Below are 19,979 nucleotides of genomic sequence, written 5' to 3'. Positions count from 1 at the left end.
ATTAAGATTCAAGCATGTCTTAACTATTTTAGGGCAAAAATGTAAAAAACAATTAGCCAACAATGTTCAGATTACATCTATATTTGTCTTTTTACTAAATACTTGTTGATAGTTTTCTTGTCGACTATTTTCTTATAATCCTTGGAGTGTGTATTTAAAGATTCAGCCTGGTACCAGGCTGAAATAAGGTTGCGTGCGTGTGCGTACACACACACACACACACACACACACACACACACACACACACACACACACACACACACACGTGTGTGCGTCCCTGCATACTATCAGGCTCCCCTGCTGAAAAAACCAGCTTAGACCAGCCTAAGCTGGACCAGCTGGTTTTAGCTGGTCTTGGTGGTTGACCACCTTAAGGTGTGTTTTGGACGTCCAAAACACACCTTAAGCTGGTCTTGGTGGTTGACCAGCTTAAGGTGGTAGGTTTTGCTGGTTTAAACTGGTAGCTGGTTTAAGCTGGTAGCTGGTATTTTTGATGGTTTAGCTGGTTTAAGCTGGTAGCTGGTATTTATGATGGTTTAGCTGGTTTAAGCTGGTAGCTGGTATTTTTGATGGTTTAGCTGGTTTAAGCTGGTAGCTGGTATTTTTTATGGTTTAGCTGGTTTAAGCTGGTAGCTGGTATTTATGATGGTTTAGCTGGTTTAAGCTGGTAGCTGGTATTTATGATGGTTTAGCTGGTAGCTGGTTTAAGCTGGTTTAAGCTGCTATCTGGTATTTATGTGTATTCAGGTGTATTCTGGATATGCAGTGACCAACTTTGCTGGAGAGGATGCATGATCATGGTGAATTTCAGCCAGGTGCCCACAGCACGTGGTATATTTAAAAAACAGTAGCCTACAGTAGCCTATATAAAAGTGAGCAAAATCCACAAAGTCATAAATAATCATGTATCAATTTCATACATAACAATAATTTATTAAACACTTATAAAAAACCCTCAAAAACAACATTTAAATAACAAATAAATGTATAAATAAACACATAAATACATGAACTTCAACCTGAGGAACACACTAACACACACACAGTGTTCAAATGACTGGAAAAGAGTGAGAGAATATGAAAAATCGGACAGATCCGTCTTGATTACATGACTATGGAGATACTGTATACCGATGTGTGTGATGTTTGGAAAACATCTGTAAAGTTGCAGCCAAAAATGTGTCTTGCAAAAATCGGCCTGCTGGTGGCGCTATAAAGCATTACCCCCATATCAACCCCCCCCCTACACAGACACACAATTTCTTGTCCTTTCTATTGATGTCCTGGCCATGGTCCATGGCCTTCCTCTTTGTGAGAATGTTCTGCCCCTGCATCCACCAATGGAAACAGTCTGAAAGAAAACAAACAAGAACCCCCAACAATAAAACAAATATAATTAGCAATATACTGCATGGGGTGAGTTAAATGAATTGTGATGTTTTGAGAAAAACTTAAAGTAACTTAAACTTCACCCATTTTCAACCTTATCTTCATATAACTAACTGATCCTCGCTAATGTTCATTATACAATGGCACCATTTCTGTCTACTCGTTCTGCCACTCATTGGTGGAATGTGGACAGTTCAGAAACCTGCCTACCAGTGACATCACCAATGGAGATTCCAAGCTAATAGAAACTACAGTGTGTCTCTACCTGGAAAGTTTGCATGCAGAAGTAGAAGCCATTGTTCTTGCATTAATAATGAACAAATAAAGTTGTTCTAAATGACCAAACCTGCCTACCGATGATGTCAAAGGTAGGCAGGTTTCTAAACTGTCCACGACCTATCAACGAAACACAGAGTGAGTAGACATAAATGGTGCCATCTTAAAATGTGTATTAGTGAGGACCAATTATATGAAGATGAGTTGAAAATGGGGTGAAGTGTTTTTTTAACCCCGTGTTTCAGTTCAGTTAGAAAACATGCATTTGAATGAAAAAGGTGGGTGGACAGTGGGCAGGCAATAAGTCAGATGGCTACAATGGACAACAACAATTTGGGGGAAAAAGCTACCCCTGCCAAACATGCATGTAGGGCTGCCACTACCAATTATTCTACTTGCGATTATTCTATTGATTACTTTTTTGATCTACAAGCTCACAACACGTCCAACGAGTTGCAAGCTTGTAGATCGGCATTTCTTTCAGCCATAAAATTGATTTTATTACAATAGAGTATTTTCTTTTATGATTGATTAATAAGCTTAATATAATCTCTTTTCCAGAAGGTGACATTCCCGTTTCCCGATCAGTTTTTCATAGCTTCATTTGATTGGCTACAACCAACATCTCCATATGTGTTTCTGGTTGAAACAGTATGCTGCTGAGACAACCAAATGAAGGTATGAAAAACTGAACAGGTAACGCTAACGGGAATTCCACCTTCTGGAAAAGAGAACTACAGTCATGCACAGAGCAGATTGAATTATGAGATCAAGTCATAATGAACCCCCCCACCCCTCAGTAAACATACCTCTTCTGAGTCCTGCGGTCAGGGGGGTTTGGCCTCCCCCTTGCTAGTGGGGCATTCTTTGTAAGGCTCCTGCATGGTCTTCAGGGTTGTTGTCCCCCAAATGGCAACAGCAAGCTCCTTCATGAACAGGGAGTCCTTGGTGTTTGCTGCCACCATCTTCCAGATCTCCTTTTCGAGCCACACACCAGAGCCAATGTGGACCTGAAACAGAAGAAAACAACACATGTTTTAGAAATTAAAAAACATTTTACCATGACATTTCAGACTCATTTTTGACAAAAGCAGGCCCACTTCAAACAGAATTTACTGTAAAGAAATTACATTTTCAAGGACCCCCAAATGTGGACCCATTTAGAAAAGAGTTGGTGCCATGGACCTCCAATAGAGAAGATGTTAATTGTTGGATTACATTTAGTACAGAATTCTACAACTGTCTATACTGTAGGTGGGGAGAGTTGAAGTAATTCTTATACAGTACATTGTCATTGGATTACATTCTAGCTGGTAAAATAGTAGTGAAATTAACCTTTTCCACCCGGCATCCCTATTTTGTTCATGCCATAGGCAAAACTGTTCAAAAATAGTTCAAAAATAGCAAAACATAGCTGATCTACAAGCTCACGATGCATCATGACACGTTGCCTATTTTTGAAATGATAACTGTTTCTTATTTAGCTGGGGACACTGTGGAACCCCACTTTTAAGAACCACTGTCCTACACAGTATGTTTCTTCAATACCTTGTCACCGTTGCCGTCAAACATCCCAGGTGTCGATGCCAAATCGTCTGACTCGGGGGAAGAGGAAACGGAGGAAGTTGCAACTGAAAATGTAGAGAATCATATTTAAGCTCCTTTTGGCAGTATCACAGTACTTATATTGTACACATTGTCACCATTTTCCGTAGAACAGTATCACTGTCTAAACACACCTATGCTGTCACTGGTTTGCTTATCTGCAGCAGGGATGTCAGGCTTTGCTGCAGAGCTATATTGGGGCCCTTCCTCCAGTTTCTGTTTTGCAATCTCTAATTTGTTGCATCTTAAAGCATGAACAGGGTACGGAAAAATAAAAAATAAAAACTGAATTGATGTATGCCTTAGTAGGATACCAGTTTAATAATGAGCCTAGCATCTGTCCACTCCATTTAACATGCTTTCTATATAATGTTTTTTAACATTTGTGGTCAAGATCTAAGTAAAAAAGAACATGAGAACAAATAACCAACATATCGATATATACAAAAAGAGAAGAGCAAACTCATGCAACTGTTTCATTGCTTACTTAGTTTTAAGATGCTGTAGGTCCAGCTCCAACTCTTTGGCCTTCTTCTGGGTATGACTGTACTTGACATTTCGTCGTGGATAGCTTGGGGAACAACAGCATCTCCACCGTATTCAGACGAGTCAGAGTCTAAAGGTAGTGCAAGTAATATATTTTGGATAAAACAAGATGTTTTTTGTTAGAAAGTTAAAGTGGAATAAAATGTAATTTTATGCAACCTGTATCGTAGAGTATATTAATACAATATAACTTATACAATCTGTATGTTAGAGTATGTTAATACAAATAATACAATATAACTTATATAATTGGGGTGGTTGTATTTAGTCTCCCTGCTCTTCTATTGAGACATTTAGATAGTGTCAAAGGTCATGTCTCACCTAGACACAGGATCTGACATGAATTTTGATCTGATGGTCAAGATTCAATGTATCACCTGAGCAAGCAGGCAGGCTCTATTAGCTCAATGGTAAAAGGTTACAGCACTTGCTCAGGAAACCGGGTTCAAATCCGGGGTAGAAGAGGAAAGTTACATAGTGCAGCTTTAACCCATTAAGACCTGGGGCCGATTCTAAAAATGCTCTCTAAATCCTAAACGTTTTTTGAACATAAAAGGAAAAAGATTTGAGGTACAAATGTTCACTTTAAAACATATATATTCAAAGATTTTCAAAAATAGCAGATCTACATGCTCATAGCGCGCCACTCGGTGTCGCGCTATGAGCTTGTAGATCTGCTATTTTTGAAGCCAAAGGTCTAGCCAAAGAAATCAAAACAATTACACAGATGCGTTCCTGGTCTAAATGGGTTCAAATTTTGTATGCCCACTTCTTTGTGTCATCACTTCCAATTGTAACTTATTTATCCTGTATCCTGTATGAGTTCTGATTGGTTAAATTTGGTATTCCTGGAAATGCATTTTCGGCTTACTAAAGAGGTGGAGAGTCTGGGAGACCCCTGTTACTGAACAAGCAATGATTACTTTAACATTTAACAAAACAATATCACTTTACCTTCAAACTGTTTTCTTCTCTTTGTGGGAGGGGGGGGGCATAACACATAATGGTTCTCTCTTCCTTTTTCTCTTTTAGTAGGGCTGCAAACCATTCATTTTGGCCACTGCAGCCAAAGAAATGTGTAATAATAACACACACACACACACACACACACACACACACACACACACACACACACACACACAGACAGACAGACAGACAAGGGAATCATTAATGTTCAGAGTTCACGGGATATTAAAACACTCTGTAGCTTCATCACTGAAAGCATGTGTCCACACACACACACACACACACACACACACACACACACACACACACACACAGACGTCATATTCTGAATTTAGTTTTGAGCGGCACACAGGCAAGCAGTAGTGGCCTATAGTATAAATTATATTGTATATTCCCACAATAATTTATTGTAATTATTGTCATAATCCCTTTATCAAGACAAATTAAATAACTAAATGTGTAGAGTTGGGTCATGACATGAGTCACTTGTGATTGACTTCGAACACAGCAGCCTACGCACTTATCAATACAGTAATAGTAGCCTAAAACGCCTACATAAATAGTATTTCTGTGAGTCAACACTCACCTAAAATGTCCGCCGCTTCTTCTTCTTTCTTTTATCTTCTCTGAAGCCGGTTTATAATTATTTTTGATGAATCCAAAGCAACGCAATTTATCTAACTTTCTATTGAAGTGAGAGCTCCAGCCTGCAGGGAGGCAGCTCGACTGTCAGACAGCATTCGTTCTCCCCGCGCATCTCGAGCGGTCGCGGGCATAGAGTTCAAGGGTCGCGAGCCTGCTGAGACAGTGTTGCCAGATTTTGTGAGAGAAATAAGCAGCCAGGTCTGTGAAAAAAATTAAGCCCAAAAGAAGCGACATTTGCACTTTAAACCTATTTGAAAATAGCCGATCTACAAGCTCACAGTGCGTCGCATTTGCAACACATTGTGAGCTTGTAGATCTGCTATTTTCAAAAATAATAAGTGAAATATTTCACTAATATTTACAAGCAACTTTACAGAAAAACAAGACCAAAGTCACTTATAATAAGCAGATATGGCAACACTGCTCAGGGCCCATAAAGGGCCCACTTCTCTGTAAAAACAGATGTACAAGCTCACAACACGTGAAATTGCGACAAGATGTAGATCTGTAGATCTGTTCATTTTGGTAACCATAGCAAAAAAAGTGTTATTTAGAATCAAACTAGCATATTATTTGCCAATTGCGAAATTAAGTAAATAAGTTTGGATGAATGTTGTCATGATAATAATAATACATTATTATTATTATTATTATTATTATTATTATTATTATTATTATTAAATATAATATTTATGTCACATCACAAGCAAAGGACAAGAAATGTAAAGTAAAATACAATGCAATACAATACAATACAATACAATACAATACAATACAATACAATACAATACAATAAAATATACTGTATATACTGGGGGGGGGGGGGGGGCAATTGTAACAGAAGAAAATCTTCACAGTCTAATGGCAGGTATGATGTCTCCCCGGGATCCAAACTAGTTAAAATAGCAGATCTGCAAGCTCACAACGCTTGTAGATCTGCTATTTTCACTGCATGCTTTTTTTTATTAATTGATGGAATTTCTTAGATTTTGTATTTATTTGTTTTTTTATTGATGAAGATTTTAGATTTTTGGGTGGGAAATGTTTTGAAATAATATAGTAATATATTTTTGTAGGAAACAAAAAAAAGGATCTTTCCTCGTGATGTGTACATGACCCACAAATGGGCCCCGACCCACTGTTTTGGGAAACACACACGTGATCTAACCCAGTGGTCCTCAACCCTTTCAGGCCGCGACGTCCCAAAATAATCATATTTGAACTGGGGACCCCCCACCCTTAAAGCACTTGGAATGTAGGAGTTGATGCATTACGTTTAGTTTGACTCTATTGTGAAAATAGCAGATCTTCAAGCTCACAACGCCTCGCAAGGAAGGTGTTGTGAGCTTGTAGATCTGCTATTTTCAAAATGTTTTCTTATATTATTATTATTGTTAGACAATTTGGCCAATGTTTGACATTTTTTTATAGTATAGTTTGTTGATTACTTTTGATGCAGTAATGGTGGTTTTTTTAGGTACTAAAAAGGTCTTAAAGGTCCTTAAATTATCACTTCACTGTCATCTGGGGACCACCCCCAAATCACGTGGGGACCCCCCTGGGAGTCCCGATCCACATGTTGAGAACCACTGATCTAACCAAACTTGACCAGCTGCTAAGCTGGTCTTTGCTGGTCTGTCCAGTGTCCAGCCATCTGACCAGCTAAGTCTAGCTGGTAAGCTGGTCTTTGCTGGGCAGTCCACCCATTTGACCAGCAAAGACCAGCTACCAGCTTGGCTTTGCTGGTCAGTCCAGCCAGCCAGCTGGCTGACCAGCAAAGACCAGCAGAATCCAGCTTAGTGACCAGCTAACCAACTACACTGGCAAACCAGCCTGACCAGCCTGACCAGCTTGTCCAGCCTGGTATGCCATCTAAACCAGCTTAAGACCAGCTAAGACCAGCTAATACCAGCTAAAACCAGCTAAAACCAGCAACCACCATAAGCTGGTTTGTGCTGTTTTTTTCAGCAGGGTCCTCTCCTGTGGAACCATCTTCAAGGTTTTAGTCTGAGCTATGCCCACCGTTTTTCAAAAAGAGGCCAATAATAAGAGAGAATCATCAGTTTGAAATAGAATGCTTCGGTACCATGTACAGGTACAGGCTAAATTGAAATGTGTGTTTTGGCATGGGGTTATGAATGGTTATACAACAGGTAGTTCCGACCAAGCAATCTGATTGGTTGAAATAGCTTTCTAGCCGTGATTCAAACCAGCATCATATCACGGGCCTAATCACATTAATAAATCACTCCGCACTGCAGTCCGCACCTGATTAGACCATATAGCGCACAGCTGTGCTGTGAAGTCACGCTGTCCCACGGTAGGAAAACAAACAGACAGTAGCCTGCATTAACCTGACTCTGCCAGATGGGGGCGGTATTGAGTAACTAGTTTCCAAATAAGCTGAGAAACAAATGTGTGTGACGAAAGCTTCTTTGGATCTGGAAGCGTCAGTTTAAGCCTGCATAGCCTGACCCACCGCCACCACCGGAGAACAAACAGCTTTGCAAAATGGACTATGTTGTTAATTTTGACTTATTTGGTGGACTTACGGTTGATCAATGGTTAGAAGGTTATAAATATCCTCCTGTGTTCAAGTAAAATTACTCCCATTTCGTTAACAGTCCAGTGTATGTTCGAAAATAGCCGATCTACAAGTTCACAACACGTCGCCATCGCGACGCTTTGTCAGCTTGTAGATCAGTTATTTTGGCCGCGTGACACGGTCGTACGACGGAGCATATAGCCCACTGGAATTTCATTCCACTGCGCACTTGATAGCTCGGCTGTGTTGATGAGACGGTGCCTCTAACTCAAAGCGCTGCTACTGGGACTATTTAATGTCTCAGTGAAAAACTCTTCTCTTTACAGGGAAACGGATTATAGCGAAACATTTTTATTATGAATTGCTCCACAATATGAATACATTTGGATGTGTTTTGTTGGTAACTGTTGTATAATCGCAATATTACACTCGAGGGTGTGCTTTACCTTACATTATTGTCACTTCTGTGATGCGGACGCGGAACTCGGCTGCGCCTCGTTCCTGAACCGCATCACAGGCGTGACAATAATGACGGTAAAGCACACCCTCTCGTGTAATATTGCTTAAATTGATAACACAGAAAGCTACCACCGCTGCAATATCCTAAAAATCACTATGAGAATTATTCCCCCTAGATGGTAAATTTGGGGTCCTAGCTTACAGACTACATGAACTGAGGGTGGAACCAGCATGATATTCAATTTGTCCCACTTTCTGTAGGTCAAAAAATGAATGAATTAATGAATTAGCCATTCTGCAAGCCATAGAGGTGCTTCGCAACTGTTGTGGAAAAAGCACCTGCTGCAAAGGTGATATTCATGTATGTAATGGTAAAGTAAAAAGTTATCCTATACATTACACACCAACATTTTGTTTATTGAATTTCATAATTCATAATTTCTTTAGAATCATGTAGGCTAAACATGTTATTAAATCTTTTGGTTATTTACAGTGGAAACCTTTGTGTAAGCCAGTCCACTCTAATGATTCGCAACGCAATTGTGCAACTGCAATACTTGCAACTACTTGCAACCATTTCCCCAACCATTTGCGACTAGTTGCATTGGTATGGACTTACCTCAACATCTTTCATGGAAACAGAAATACACCTTGTGTAATGTATAGTCAATATCTGTTGCCACTGCCAGTAATAGATAAAAACAACTCTTCTGAAAAACATATTGTGTGAGCTATGCATGAGCGTTCTGCCAGGGAACACAGTGCAGTTGTTGGCGGCCGACCATTGGACCGCCTCGGCTCCACGTTCACATCCACTCCGTTACTGAACAAACTATTGCAATGATCACAATAGTGCTTTAACCTTTTGTTTATCACTTACCCTACCTTTAACATGGAGTTTGAAGTTGAATGAGCTTATAGTTGGGGTGTGTCTGATCAAATGAATATCAAAATATTGAATCAAGCCACTTCACCATTTTGAGGTCATTTTAATGTCTATGTACTCTGGCTGGCTTTTGTGTGTACTCTTAAATGTGAAATATTCCAAGTGGTTAAGAACTGAGGAGGATGATGGGATGTATGTCAATTGTTTGCTTCCACACTTGTGTTTGAGTTTATAAACAGCAATATAAACTGATTCTCAAGTGGATGGCAGCTTACAACTACAAAGATAACAGTGGTGAACAATAAGTTTGTGCTTGGTGTTGAAGGCAAGTCCTGACTTGGCCAGTGGCTCATTTGCAAAAAAAGTTGTAAAGTTTACAATAAATAAAATAAAAATGGATTAAAATACCACTTTTGTATGAAATGAGGTGATACAACTAGTTTACTATCAATGTGGACACAGCTACCCCAAGGAAGCATTATGGCTAAATAATGTTAAACCACAACCCTAGACTGGAAACCAGATGAATATACGCAGGATAACCCTGGTAGGCTAAAAGTATTGCTTGTGCAATAGGGGATGGGAGTCATTAGGTACATAAGTAAAAGATTCACTTCACTAGTTTAAATATCAAAATATTTTATTCAAATATCCACATTGAAAATGTTTATTTCAATCTCCACATTCTAAGAGGAAACATTGGTCCATACCACAGGCTTGTCCTAGAGAAGAACAGATCCAGGATCAGCCACACTATCAAAATTACAACGGTTACAGACATCAATATATGGGGTTAATCTTAGATTACATATACTTGAAAATAATCCCTTACTATGAACCCTGACAGAGCTACAAATCAACCCACTACATGAGTTAAATACAACAGCAAACATGAAGTGTGGTCTTGGGTGGAGTTGGCGCTGTATAATATTTTCTACTTTATGATTTCGGTGAGGTGATGACTAAAATCAATATGTAGAAAATAAACGTAAAAATTAGATTTTATGAAAATTGTTATAGGAACAAAAAGACTATGAAGATTGTCATAGAAGCCTATTTGACAATACTCAAAGCATGCAAAACTCCCCGTGATTTATTCTTGTTGCAAGTCTTTTGATGTTCATTAGAACAAAATAATTTTCTCTGAATTTCAGAAGGATCAAAACATTCAAGATGTTTTCATATATGCCGTCTTGCTAGGCTAGACAGATGCACAAATACTTTGCTAATATTCAGAAACAAAAGCCTGGCATGTCTGTAGCAAAACCAAATTAAGTGACAGTCACAGAATTGGATAGTTTTCTCTGGACTCACAGAGGTTCTTCCATAACAACTCCTGGTGGTCTGACTGTTGAGGTGTTCCCCCGGAGGTAAGGAGTCTTCAGTTCTAGAACAGCAGATTTTCCATGTGAATGCTTTCAGAGTTACTTATGACGTTCTTCATTCCAGGTTCCAGGATTTGGCGTCTGTGTGTTCCAGGAGGACTCCGGAGACCACTTGGTCTTGGTTTTCTGGCATTCCAGGATCATTCCAGAGGTTTACAGTTAAATCTGCTGCTGGCGTTCCAAACTCAGAGTCTTCTCTCCAGAGCTCAGGCTCCTTGCTTCTCAGGAGGAACCGTCTCACCTCCTCCTGTTGCTCTGGTCTCCTGTGACCTCCCCACTGTGACACCGGACCGCTCCTAAACCTCTCCTGCTCTAAAACCTTCGCTCTTCCTCTCCTCATGCCCTTGAACCACAAGCCTCTGCCCGACTCATTTTCTCTCCTCTCAACCTCCTCACTGTCCATTATCTCACCACCTTCCCTTCTCTTGGCCGGAACCTTCTCCTCATCAGAAAACCTAACATCTCCAATTATCTCCATCTTTTCCTCCACCAAGCTGCTTCCACCCATCTTCTCTACAGCCAATGGCTCAATCCCCAATTGGTTCCGTAACAACTCCCCGTCCAACCAGAGCAGTGGGTTCTCCGCCACAGACCCCGCCCCCTGCGCATCCTGCTCTGACTCGAACCCTGCCCACTTCCCACCAGTCTGAGAAACATTTGTGGTAACTATGACGGTGGCAGATGAGTGGCTGAAGTTCTGGTGATTCATCTGGTCAGAAACGAGATCGGTGTCGACTGGTCCTGTACCGTACACTAGAACCTCTGATACAGCTTCTTCACTGCTCACCTCATCCGATTCTGGCCACCTGGTCCATACTGAATCGGAACTGGCTACTTTAAATCTACTGGTACTAGAACTGGTCTCTGTTGGACCAGTAGACCATTCAGATTCTTTAGTCCATAGACTCTCAGACACATCAAAACCATCTGGACCTGCTCTGGTACCAGACCTGCCCAGTTGTAGCCCTGGTGCATTGTCTGGTATGCCCTCCACTGGTCCAGATGGGCCCTGTTCCAACAAGCTGGCCCAGTCCAAATCCTCAGATCCTGAACTCCCCCTGGTCTCGGCTGGTTCTCCGATGTCATCTGCATCTATTCTACCAGTTTTAATGGTCTTGGAACCAGTACTATTAGCCAACAGCTCCAGTCCACTGACAGCTTCACTCATATGGCCCTCTGAGGCCTGTTCAGAACCTAGGACAGTGGTAGCTGGGTCACTCTGGGCTCCCAGAGTGACATTAGGAACCAAAGTATTTCCAACATTAACAGTACCAATAATAACTCCATTATCAAACCTGGTACCATTACTATTCCTGCTACTAAAACCCTTTGTCCCATCACTGGTACTGGAACTAATTGTACTAGGAGTGCTGTGGCTAGTAGAACTAGATCCAGCAATAGCAGTCACGGCTGTAGAGACATTACTGTTGGCAAAACTAGGTGTACTGGTAGGAATTACACTAGATGCGCTGGTAGAACTCAAACCAGGTGTGCTACTAACACTGCTAGTGTCAAAGCGGTGTACTAACTCCGTAGCCTTATAAGCAGGTGCATATCTAACTGTACTAGCAGTAGTAGGAGTGGTATCACTGGTAGAAATCAAACCAGGTGTGCTAGTAACACTGCTAGTGTCAAAGCGGTGTACTGACTCAGTAGCCTTAAAAGCAGGTGCATATTCAACTGTACTAGCAGTAGTAGGAGCGATATCACTGGTAGAATTCAAACCATGTGTGCTAGTAACACTGCTAGTGTCAAAGCGGTGTACTAACTCAATAGCCTTAAAAGCAGGTGCATATCCACCTGTACTAGTAGCTGTAGGAGTGGCATCACTGGTATGACTGGACAGACCAGCACTCGTACCAGTAGCCTCCGCATCCTGGTTCATCAGCCCAGGGTGTCCGTCTCCTCGTCTGTTGTCCAGGGACATTGCAGCCATTTTGTCATGGGCAGCGTTGTCGACTTCGAACGGTCTGGTCGTCTCCTCCTCTGCACCTCCTCTTCTAATCTTCTTCCATTCCTCCTCCTCCCCAACAGAATGAAGCAGAGAACTCGCCCCAGAAATCACCTCCTCTTTGGGGATAAGATCTGACTCCAGTGGAATATTCATCATGTCCTTCTCTCCCGTCGTCTCGGCTCTCCAGGGATCCTCTGCCTGGTGAGACGGCGTCCTCGTCCTGGTTGTGTCTCCACTCTGTCCGTCTGCCGTCTCCTCTTTGACTGTCCAACCCATGCTGCTGATTAGACTCCTTACAGCTGGAGAGACAGAGGATGGCCCTGAGAGAGAGAGAGGGGGGGGGGGGGTCCTATATCAATCATTGCATTAACCAGTAGGTTTCATCATATAGTGACACAGCAATGCAAGATGACATATTACACCATAACATTATATACAATTACATAAAATAAAAAATAAAAAAAGTATTCATATTACTATTGTTGTCACCATTATATAGAACTAAATTGTTAGGTTGGTGTACTTTGGGCTAATTTCTTTGAGTGTGTATGTGAGTGTGTATGTGTGTTGGACTTACAGGTTTGCTTCTCTCTACACACTGAGTCGCAGCAGGAACACACAGAGGGAGGGGCCTCCAGCTCTTCCCACCTAAACACAAGCCAATCAGAGTCAGCTTATCAGATGGCTGGCCATTCGGCAGCTCCAGTCAATTAAGAACTTGATTACAGTAAATTTACATTTTACTCATTTAGCTGATACACCTATAGAGCGTCGCAGTTCCCGCCCACTTCCTGTTTTTTTTGGTGCCGGAAGAAAAAACTCAATGCATTTTTCCATTGACATTTCCAAAAATATTTATATCTATTAATTTAAGCCTCGAATCAAGCCATCATGAGAGGACATGAATCATGACCATAAAACGTTTTTTTCTGTGATTTTTTTGTATTTTATATTTAATTATATGATATACTATATTTAATAAATACCCTTTGTTTTGCCGTTTTCAAAAAAAAAAATCACAGAAAAAAACCTTTTATGGTCATGATTCATGTGCTCTCATGATGGCTTGATTCGAGGCTTAAATTAATAGATATAAATATTTTTGGAAATGTCAATGGAAAAATGCATTGAGTTTTTTCTTCCGGCACCAAAAAAAACAGGAAGTGGGCGGGAACTGCGACGCTCTATACAGGCCCCCCGGTTTGTTAAGTCCATCCCACCTACCCCTAGTAATGATAGAATGCATTTCAATTCATACCTGCAGCATGAGTATCAGATTTAGGTGAAGAATATTATTGATATTATTGTCAAAATAGCTGTTCAGACTGACAGACCTTCTGATTTGATGAAGGCAGTTTGAATAAAAGCCACAATATTGTTTTTCTCATCCTGATCTGAAAGTTGAATTGTTTTATATAATAATAATCATCTCCTCTGTACAGTCAAACTGTTCAAAAAAACTGATTGTTTACCTGCTGGTATACGTGTTGAAAGTACACAACTTTGAGCTGGCGGAGGGGGCTGAGCCTACCGACATGGAACAGTGGAGGTAGAGGAGCTACACAGAACACACACACACACACACACACACACAAATTAAGCTAATCCTTGAAAGCAGGGAGCGAACTAGACATTCATTTTCTCTGCATTTTATACTGCTATTCTTTTATACTGACATACAGGTCATGAGGGGCAACTCCATATGCATCATTTAACTTTTTTAATTCACATGCCTTTTTTAGAAGTGTCTTTGCTGAAATAGTTTATGGAAAACAAGAGTTAAACATCCAGAGTGAGTTGTTTGTGTTCAACTCTTACCTGCTGAGTGAATCCAGGGAACATAAAGGCATCCACCGAGAACATCACCATACTGCCCTCTCCTGGCCAAAAGCGGGAATTACTGCCCTGTCTCATACTGTCGCCCATGCAGCTAAAGCACAAATTCATGTAAAAATGAAACAAATTAAAATGTGTCAAGCCAATCACTGAAAAAAACATCCCCATAAATATTCAATGACCCTTAAGCTTTTTTGTGAGAACCAGATGTTGGTCTGTTCCTCTGTGTATGTATGTACGTTTGTGCGTAACAACCCACCCAAATTGAGTGATGACGTGCAGTCTAGGAGTGTTGTTTGGGTCTCTGGAGGCTGAGATGTAGCAGGAGTCCACGTACAACCTCTCCCCAGCCAAGAGAGATCCAGTCTGGGCCACAAAGTTCACTGACCCCCCCAGAGTGAAGCTCTGGTCTGGAAGCAGCGGCTGCCACTGAGCTGAATACATGACGGAACGTTAAAATTCTGCACACGTGTACATACAGTACATGTGGCATGTGTGGATTTTTGTGTGTGCGTGTTTTACCATCACAGACAGTGAGGCTGAAGCTACGTTTGGTCCTGATGCTCTTCATGTAGGCTTTGGGGTCGGCCTGAGGTCTGTAACCCACTTTGTATGAGTAGTGGAATCTGAAATGTAAAAGAGACAGACATGCCAGAACAAGAAGCATACAGGTACATCCATACACATGTAGATGTCTGAAACAGTAGGACAACCTGTATCAGTAGGGCTACCTGTACATGTATGGGACAATAGGACTACTTGTACCTTTAGATGTATAGGACAGTAGGACTACCTGTTGTAGTAACAGTAGATTGGCAGGTCAAGGGGGACAGCTCGGACTACGCGGTCTTGAGGAGGAGGGGTGAAGACCAGAGAGTTTCTATATTCCAACGGACCATTAACAGTCTGAGAGAGAGAATATGGGTGAGGGGGAGAAAGAGAAGCAAGATGGGGGTGATAACTCCAAACTGTGTGTTTAGTATCAGCTGCTATACACTTCCTAGAAGAAGCTTTACACACAAGTAGAAGCTAACATTTTAACTGAGCAATTACGCACATCTAACAAACACATTGTAGAAATGCGATCCTTTCATGTTCTGTGTTTAGCTAACCAGTGTATTGCATTTTCAAGCATTGGGCGGCAGTGGTAGAGCATGGGTGGGAATCAGAAGTATCCCTGGTCGATCCTGGCATCATGTGTCCTTGAGCAAGACATTGAACCCCAAACGGCTCCCCACCCCCCAGTGCCCTCTGCTCCCAATAATTAGGCATTGGTTAAAGCTGCAATCCAGAACTTATTTTAATGAATAAAACGTTACTTTAACCAATCTGTGTGGTAGAGTATGTTAATGCAATATAACGAGTACATCTGCAGTGGTTGGAGGTGGTGTCGGTTAGGACACCTGCTGCTCCCCGGGACAGGCTGTTCCGTCTTGCCTGAAGCGGAAGTCGGGTCCTGGGACCCCCAGGACTCCTTGAAGGGTTTCCAGGGGGTCCCCAGCTAAATGAATAATAGTTTGTAACCAAATGGGACCCTTATGGGTCTATAACTAATTTGGTTTCATTTGTACACTCTCAAGAGTTATGGGGTTCTGTGGCCTAATGCACATCAAACAGGGGGTCCTTGGAATGAAAAGGTTTGAGCACCACTGATGATATGAACCATAATGAATGACCTACTGTGAATGTCCCCTGGCACTCAGCCAGTTTGTAGTGGAAGTAAAGGAACCGAGGGGTGACCTCACTGCACGAGCACGAGCCCAGCCGGAACAGGGCCGGCGAGGCCCACGAGCCCAACCTGAACCGGTCCACGCGCACGGAGACCGTGTCATCGCCGCACCACACCTCCACGGTGGGCTGCTGAGGTTTTCTCGCAGGTGGCGGGGTGGGCAGTGCCTCCGGCGGGAACAGCAGGCTGTTCAAGGCGTTGGGAAACAGCCTCTTACCGGGGACCGGACGGAACAGGCCCGGCGGTACCACCGGCCTGGGGACGTGTCGGAACATGGGGAGCCGGTGGAACTGGAAGGTGGCGTCGCCCGGTGGGGGTCCATCCTGCTCCGGTTTCACCTGCTGGTGGTGCCGTCACAATTATTGCAATTATTTGAGATATCTGAATTATTTTTGCATAATAGTTTCCATTCATCTGTATAAATTAATCTGTTGATTTTTGAAAAGAATTCCAAGTATAAAATTATTAAATGCATTATTTATTTTGATTATTGGTACTGGTCATTGCCAGTCATTTCTTGCCTACTATGTAAGTTATTTGTCATATCTGCCCTGTGCAATTTTTGTTTACAAAGCCTAAATGGTGTAGCCTGGGATCCAGCCTGCTTCGCTACGTTCGGCTGACTTTTTTTTCTCTCTCCGCTTCTCAGTCTGGAAAGCCTCCTATCTCCAAGGGAGGCGGGACATGCCAAAAGCTTCGAAACCTAACGTGGCTTCTGATTGGTCTGTGGTGCGGGGCGGGACCAAAAAAACAGTGTGATCGTTGTGATTCGTCATTTGTTTGAACAACATCCAATCAGCAACGACGTTGCCCAACGTAACATATGTAGTTCCAGTGTAGTTCTGCAAAACCTACCAATGGGAGGCTTTCCAGACTGAGAAGCGGAGAGAGAAAAAAAAGTCAGCCGAACGTAGCGAAGCAGGCTGGATCCCAGGCTATAAATGGTGTACAGAAATGTAATTTTGACTTAAATGTTCAATGCCAGAAACGATTAAAGGTTAAGTTATATTTTTGGGCTAAATTAGTGTTAAATAGCTCTAAAGTCTGATAGTAATCATTGCTATCGAGTGTTCAGTAACAGGGCCCGTCTCTCCAGCTCTTTAGTAGACAGAAAATGCATTTTCAGGTCAGGATACCAATTGTATCCAATCAGGAGAGAGAACTCATACATGATAGAAGTAGGATAGAAGTGATGACACAAAGAAATGAGCAGACAAAGTTGAAATTAAAGCTGATAAATGGGTACTCTCGATCCTTATATTGGCTGAAACTGGCAACCCATCTGAAAATGTTTTTTATTTATTTTTAAAGCTGAGAGACGGGGAGACCAGACCCCTGATATTGAACAATACACCCTATAGCAATTATTAGGCTTACTATCAGAATATAGCTTTAACTTTTTAACAAAAAACTTTGTTTTAACTAAAAAAAGAAAAAGAAAAGCATAACTGGGGACAGATATTCCAAGACCTTTGGTCTCGGACCTACTAAATGATATGGTTGGTGACGGACGGTGTGTGGACAAAATTCACTGCCCGCAATTGGTCTGCTACTTTAGCATACTATGAAATGAATAATTATTGTTCATTTGTCGCTGTTATTGTATAGTCATGATTGTTATTGTTATTATTTATTTATTTTCCATTTTCTTAACTATATTGTTCAGTTTTCTTCATTTGTTATTTGTTTGTCAGTGGGTGGGGGTGGAAGGAGGGACGGGATGGGAGAATTGCTGCATACTGTACGGTGGGGCATGTATCTAGCTTGGTTCCAGACTAAGACTCCGCCCTCTCTCTGAGTGGACTGACTCTCTTGAAGCTGATAATAAGGCTAGCATGTATCTGCTTTATGCCCGTTTCTAAAAAATATTAGGTGCTTACCCGCTTGCCCCAAATGTTAACTAGATGTCCCGAGTATTTGTGCAATTAGTCAGTCCAGATCTTTCAATAAAAAGTGTTTTAATCCCGTCTGTGGCCGATTCTGTCGGAAGTTCCCAATGGGCGGTACTAACGGAGCGCATCTGGTGAAAGCCGGAATTACACTCAACGTAGGAAGTAAACGAGGGGGGAATGGCGTTCGGCCACAGACGGGATTAAAACACTTCTTTATTGAAAGATATGGACTAATACATTGCACAAATACTCCGTACACCTAGTTAACATTTGGGGCAAGCGGGTAAGCACCTTATATTTTGCATTTGTACATGTTCGGAGAAATACGGACTTCACTCGTGACATTCCAGGGCAAACTGGGGGGGGGGGGGGGGGTGGTGTTCGCGAAAACTCGTAGTTATAGAAATGTCAAAATCGTTGATCTAAGGCTAGGCCTATTTGTATGTCAATTAAGGCAGCATTTAATTGAATATTCAACTAAAATATGACTGTCCTACTCCTACCTGCTGCTGTTGGTACCAGGGCTCCTGCTCCAGTTCCACATGGTGTTCGGGGTGGTACCCAGGGACCTGGAGGAGGCCATGTGTCTGCTGCTGCTGTATGGCACCGTGCGACGGACCACTGCTTCTCCACAGGGGAGAGGCAACAGGAGACTGTTGGCCAACAGCGGAACCCGTCCACAAGGAGACGGACAACAGCCACGCGACTAGTGGAGCCATGATGGACGAGGTGGTAGAACCTGGAGTCCCTGCGAGGGGGCAACGCTACAAGACCTAAGTCTGGCTGGTCAAACCGCAGGTGACACACCTGCACTGGGAAGTGGAGCCAATTAACAGTAATTAGGCTAATGAGTTGAGGCTGACGGCAACCACTAGAGCAGGGGGTCTTCAATGTTTTCAGACCAGACCTTGGTTTAGAGAGAGAGAGAAATAAATAAAGCAGGGACCCTTACAACTTTTTCGTAGATTCCATATTTCAATGTTTGACATCAGTGTCATTTGGATTCACATTAATGTATATTTTCTGATATGTAACCACTTAAACTGTCAATACTTAATAAACTTGACCTTTCACTAGTCTGCTCTTTTTTCCCTCTACACCAAACCTCTTTGCCGAAAATAGCCGATCTGTGGATCTCTCCTCAGAGTATGGATGCTAGGGTTCAAGTGGTTCATGTAAAAAAGAAGGAATTTTTTTTTCCTATCACACAAAGATTTGGCAGCCCCCCTTTAGTAACTCTGAGGACACCTTAGGGGTCACGAACCCCCGGTTGAAGACCCCTGCTCTAGAGTGATACCAGTGAAGCATGTTTTGTAGTCAAACTGAGCATCCTTCAGATAAACACGTTTGACACTGTTGTTGACAACAGTTTCATGAGATATTTGGTTATAAATCCAAAATCTGCATATTTTCGTTATTGGCCCATTGTTAGGTATAACCTACATTATTATGTTGCTTTTATTTTCTGGGTGTAGCCTAATAGAATTATCCTAGGCTAGTTTTACGTGTTAAAATGTAGGATAAACAAATCCTATATGTAGCTATTATTAGTTCTTCTGATGTCGGAAAAACTGTAGCCTACTCAGTGTTAAGGTAGTTCAGGTTGCTCATTCATAATAATGATCGCCGATATAAGAAACAGAAGGTCAACGGATATCAATTGGTAAAAAAAGAAAACCTCTATTAAGTAGTCAGGTAGCCTGGGATCCAGACCCAGATCCAGACTGATCCGCTCCGTTCTAATCAGTCTGGATTCCAGGCTAGTAGTCAGGCGCTCTGAACTAACTTCCCCAGATCCTTAACCGCACCTGACCAGACCTAAGGCTAGCCTACTATACCTAGACTAAACTATAGCCTAATGGGCAT

The 19,979-nt window shown here is 41.9% G+C and overlaps 2 protein-coding genes across 2 annotated transcripts; both read right to left on the bottom strand.

The window, feature by feature from the left end:
- Positions 1–908: 908 nt before the first annotated feature.
- Positions 909–5,511, bottom strand: LOC308083737 (uncharacterized protein). The gene is made up of 6 exons (XM_080426066.1): positions 5,369–5,511; positions 4,771–4,876; positions 3,758–3,886; positions 3,214–3,296; positions 2,475–2,675; positions 909–1,351 (listed from the first exon to the last, which is right to left on the bottom strand). The coding sequence occupies exons 2-5, from the start codon at positions 4,862–4,864 to the stop codon at positions 2,493–2,495; spliced, it is 489 nt and encodes a 162-aa protein (XP_080282192.1). The 5' UTR covers positions 4,865–4,876; positions 5,369–5,511; the 3' UTR covers positions 909–1,351; positions 2,475–2,492.
- A 4,596-nt stretch (positions 5,512–10,107) lies between these two features.
- Positions 10,108–18,832, bottom strand: zp3d.1 (zona pellucida glycoprotein 3d tandem duplicate 1; the record flags this gene model as incomplete). The annotated part of the gene is made up of 9 exons (XM_080425800.1): positions 10,108–12,976; positions 13,234–13,304; positions 14,129–14,214; positions 14,475–14,586; positions 14,752–14,926; positions 15,015–15,118; positions 15,286–15,398; positions 16,173–16,562; positions 18,617–18,832. The coding sequence occupies 9 exons, from the start codon at positions 18,830–18,832 to the stop codon at positions 10,758–10,760; spliced, it is 3,486 nt and encodes a 1,161-aa protein (XP_080281926.1). The 3' UTR covers positions 10,108–10,757.
- Positions 18,833–19,979: the final 1,147 nt, after the last annotated feature.

The sequence above is a fragment of the Gymnoscopelus braueri genome (genome assembly GCF_963280865.1).
Source record: "Gymnoscopelus braueri genome assembly, chromosome: 4".
In the NCBI taxonomy this organism is placed as follows: Eukaryota; Metazoa; Chordata; class Actinopteri; order Myctophiformes; family Myctophidae; genus Gymnoscopelus; species Gymnoscopelus braueri.
The sequence above is the reverse complement of the archived record's forward strand: the minus strand, read 5'-3'. Positions and strand labels throughout refer to the sequence as shown.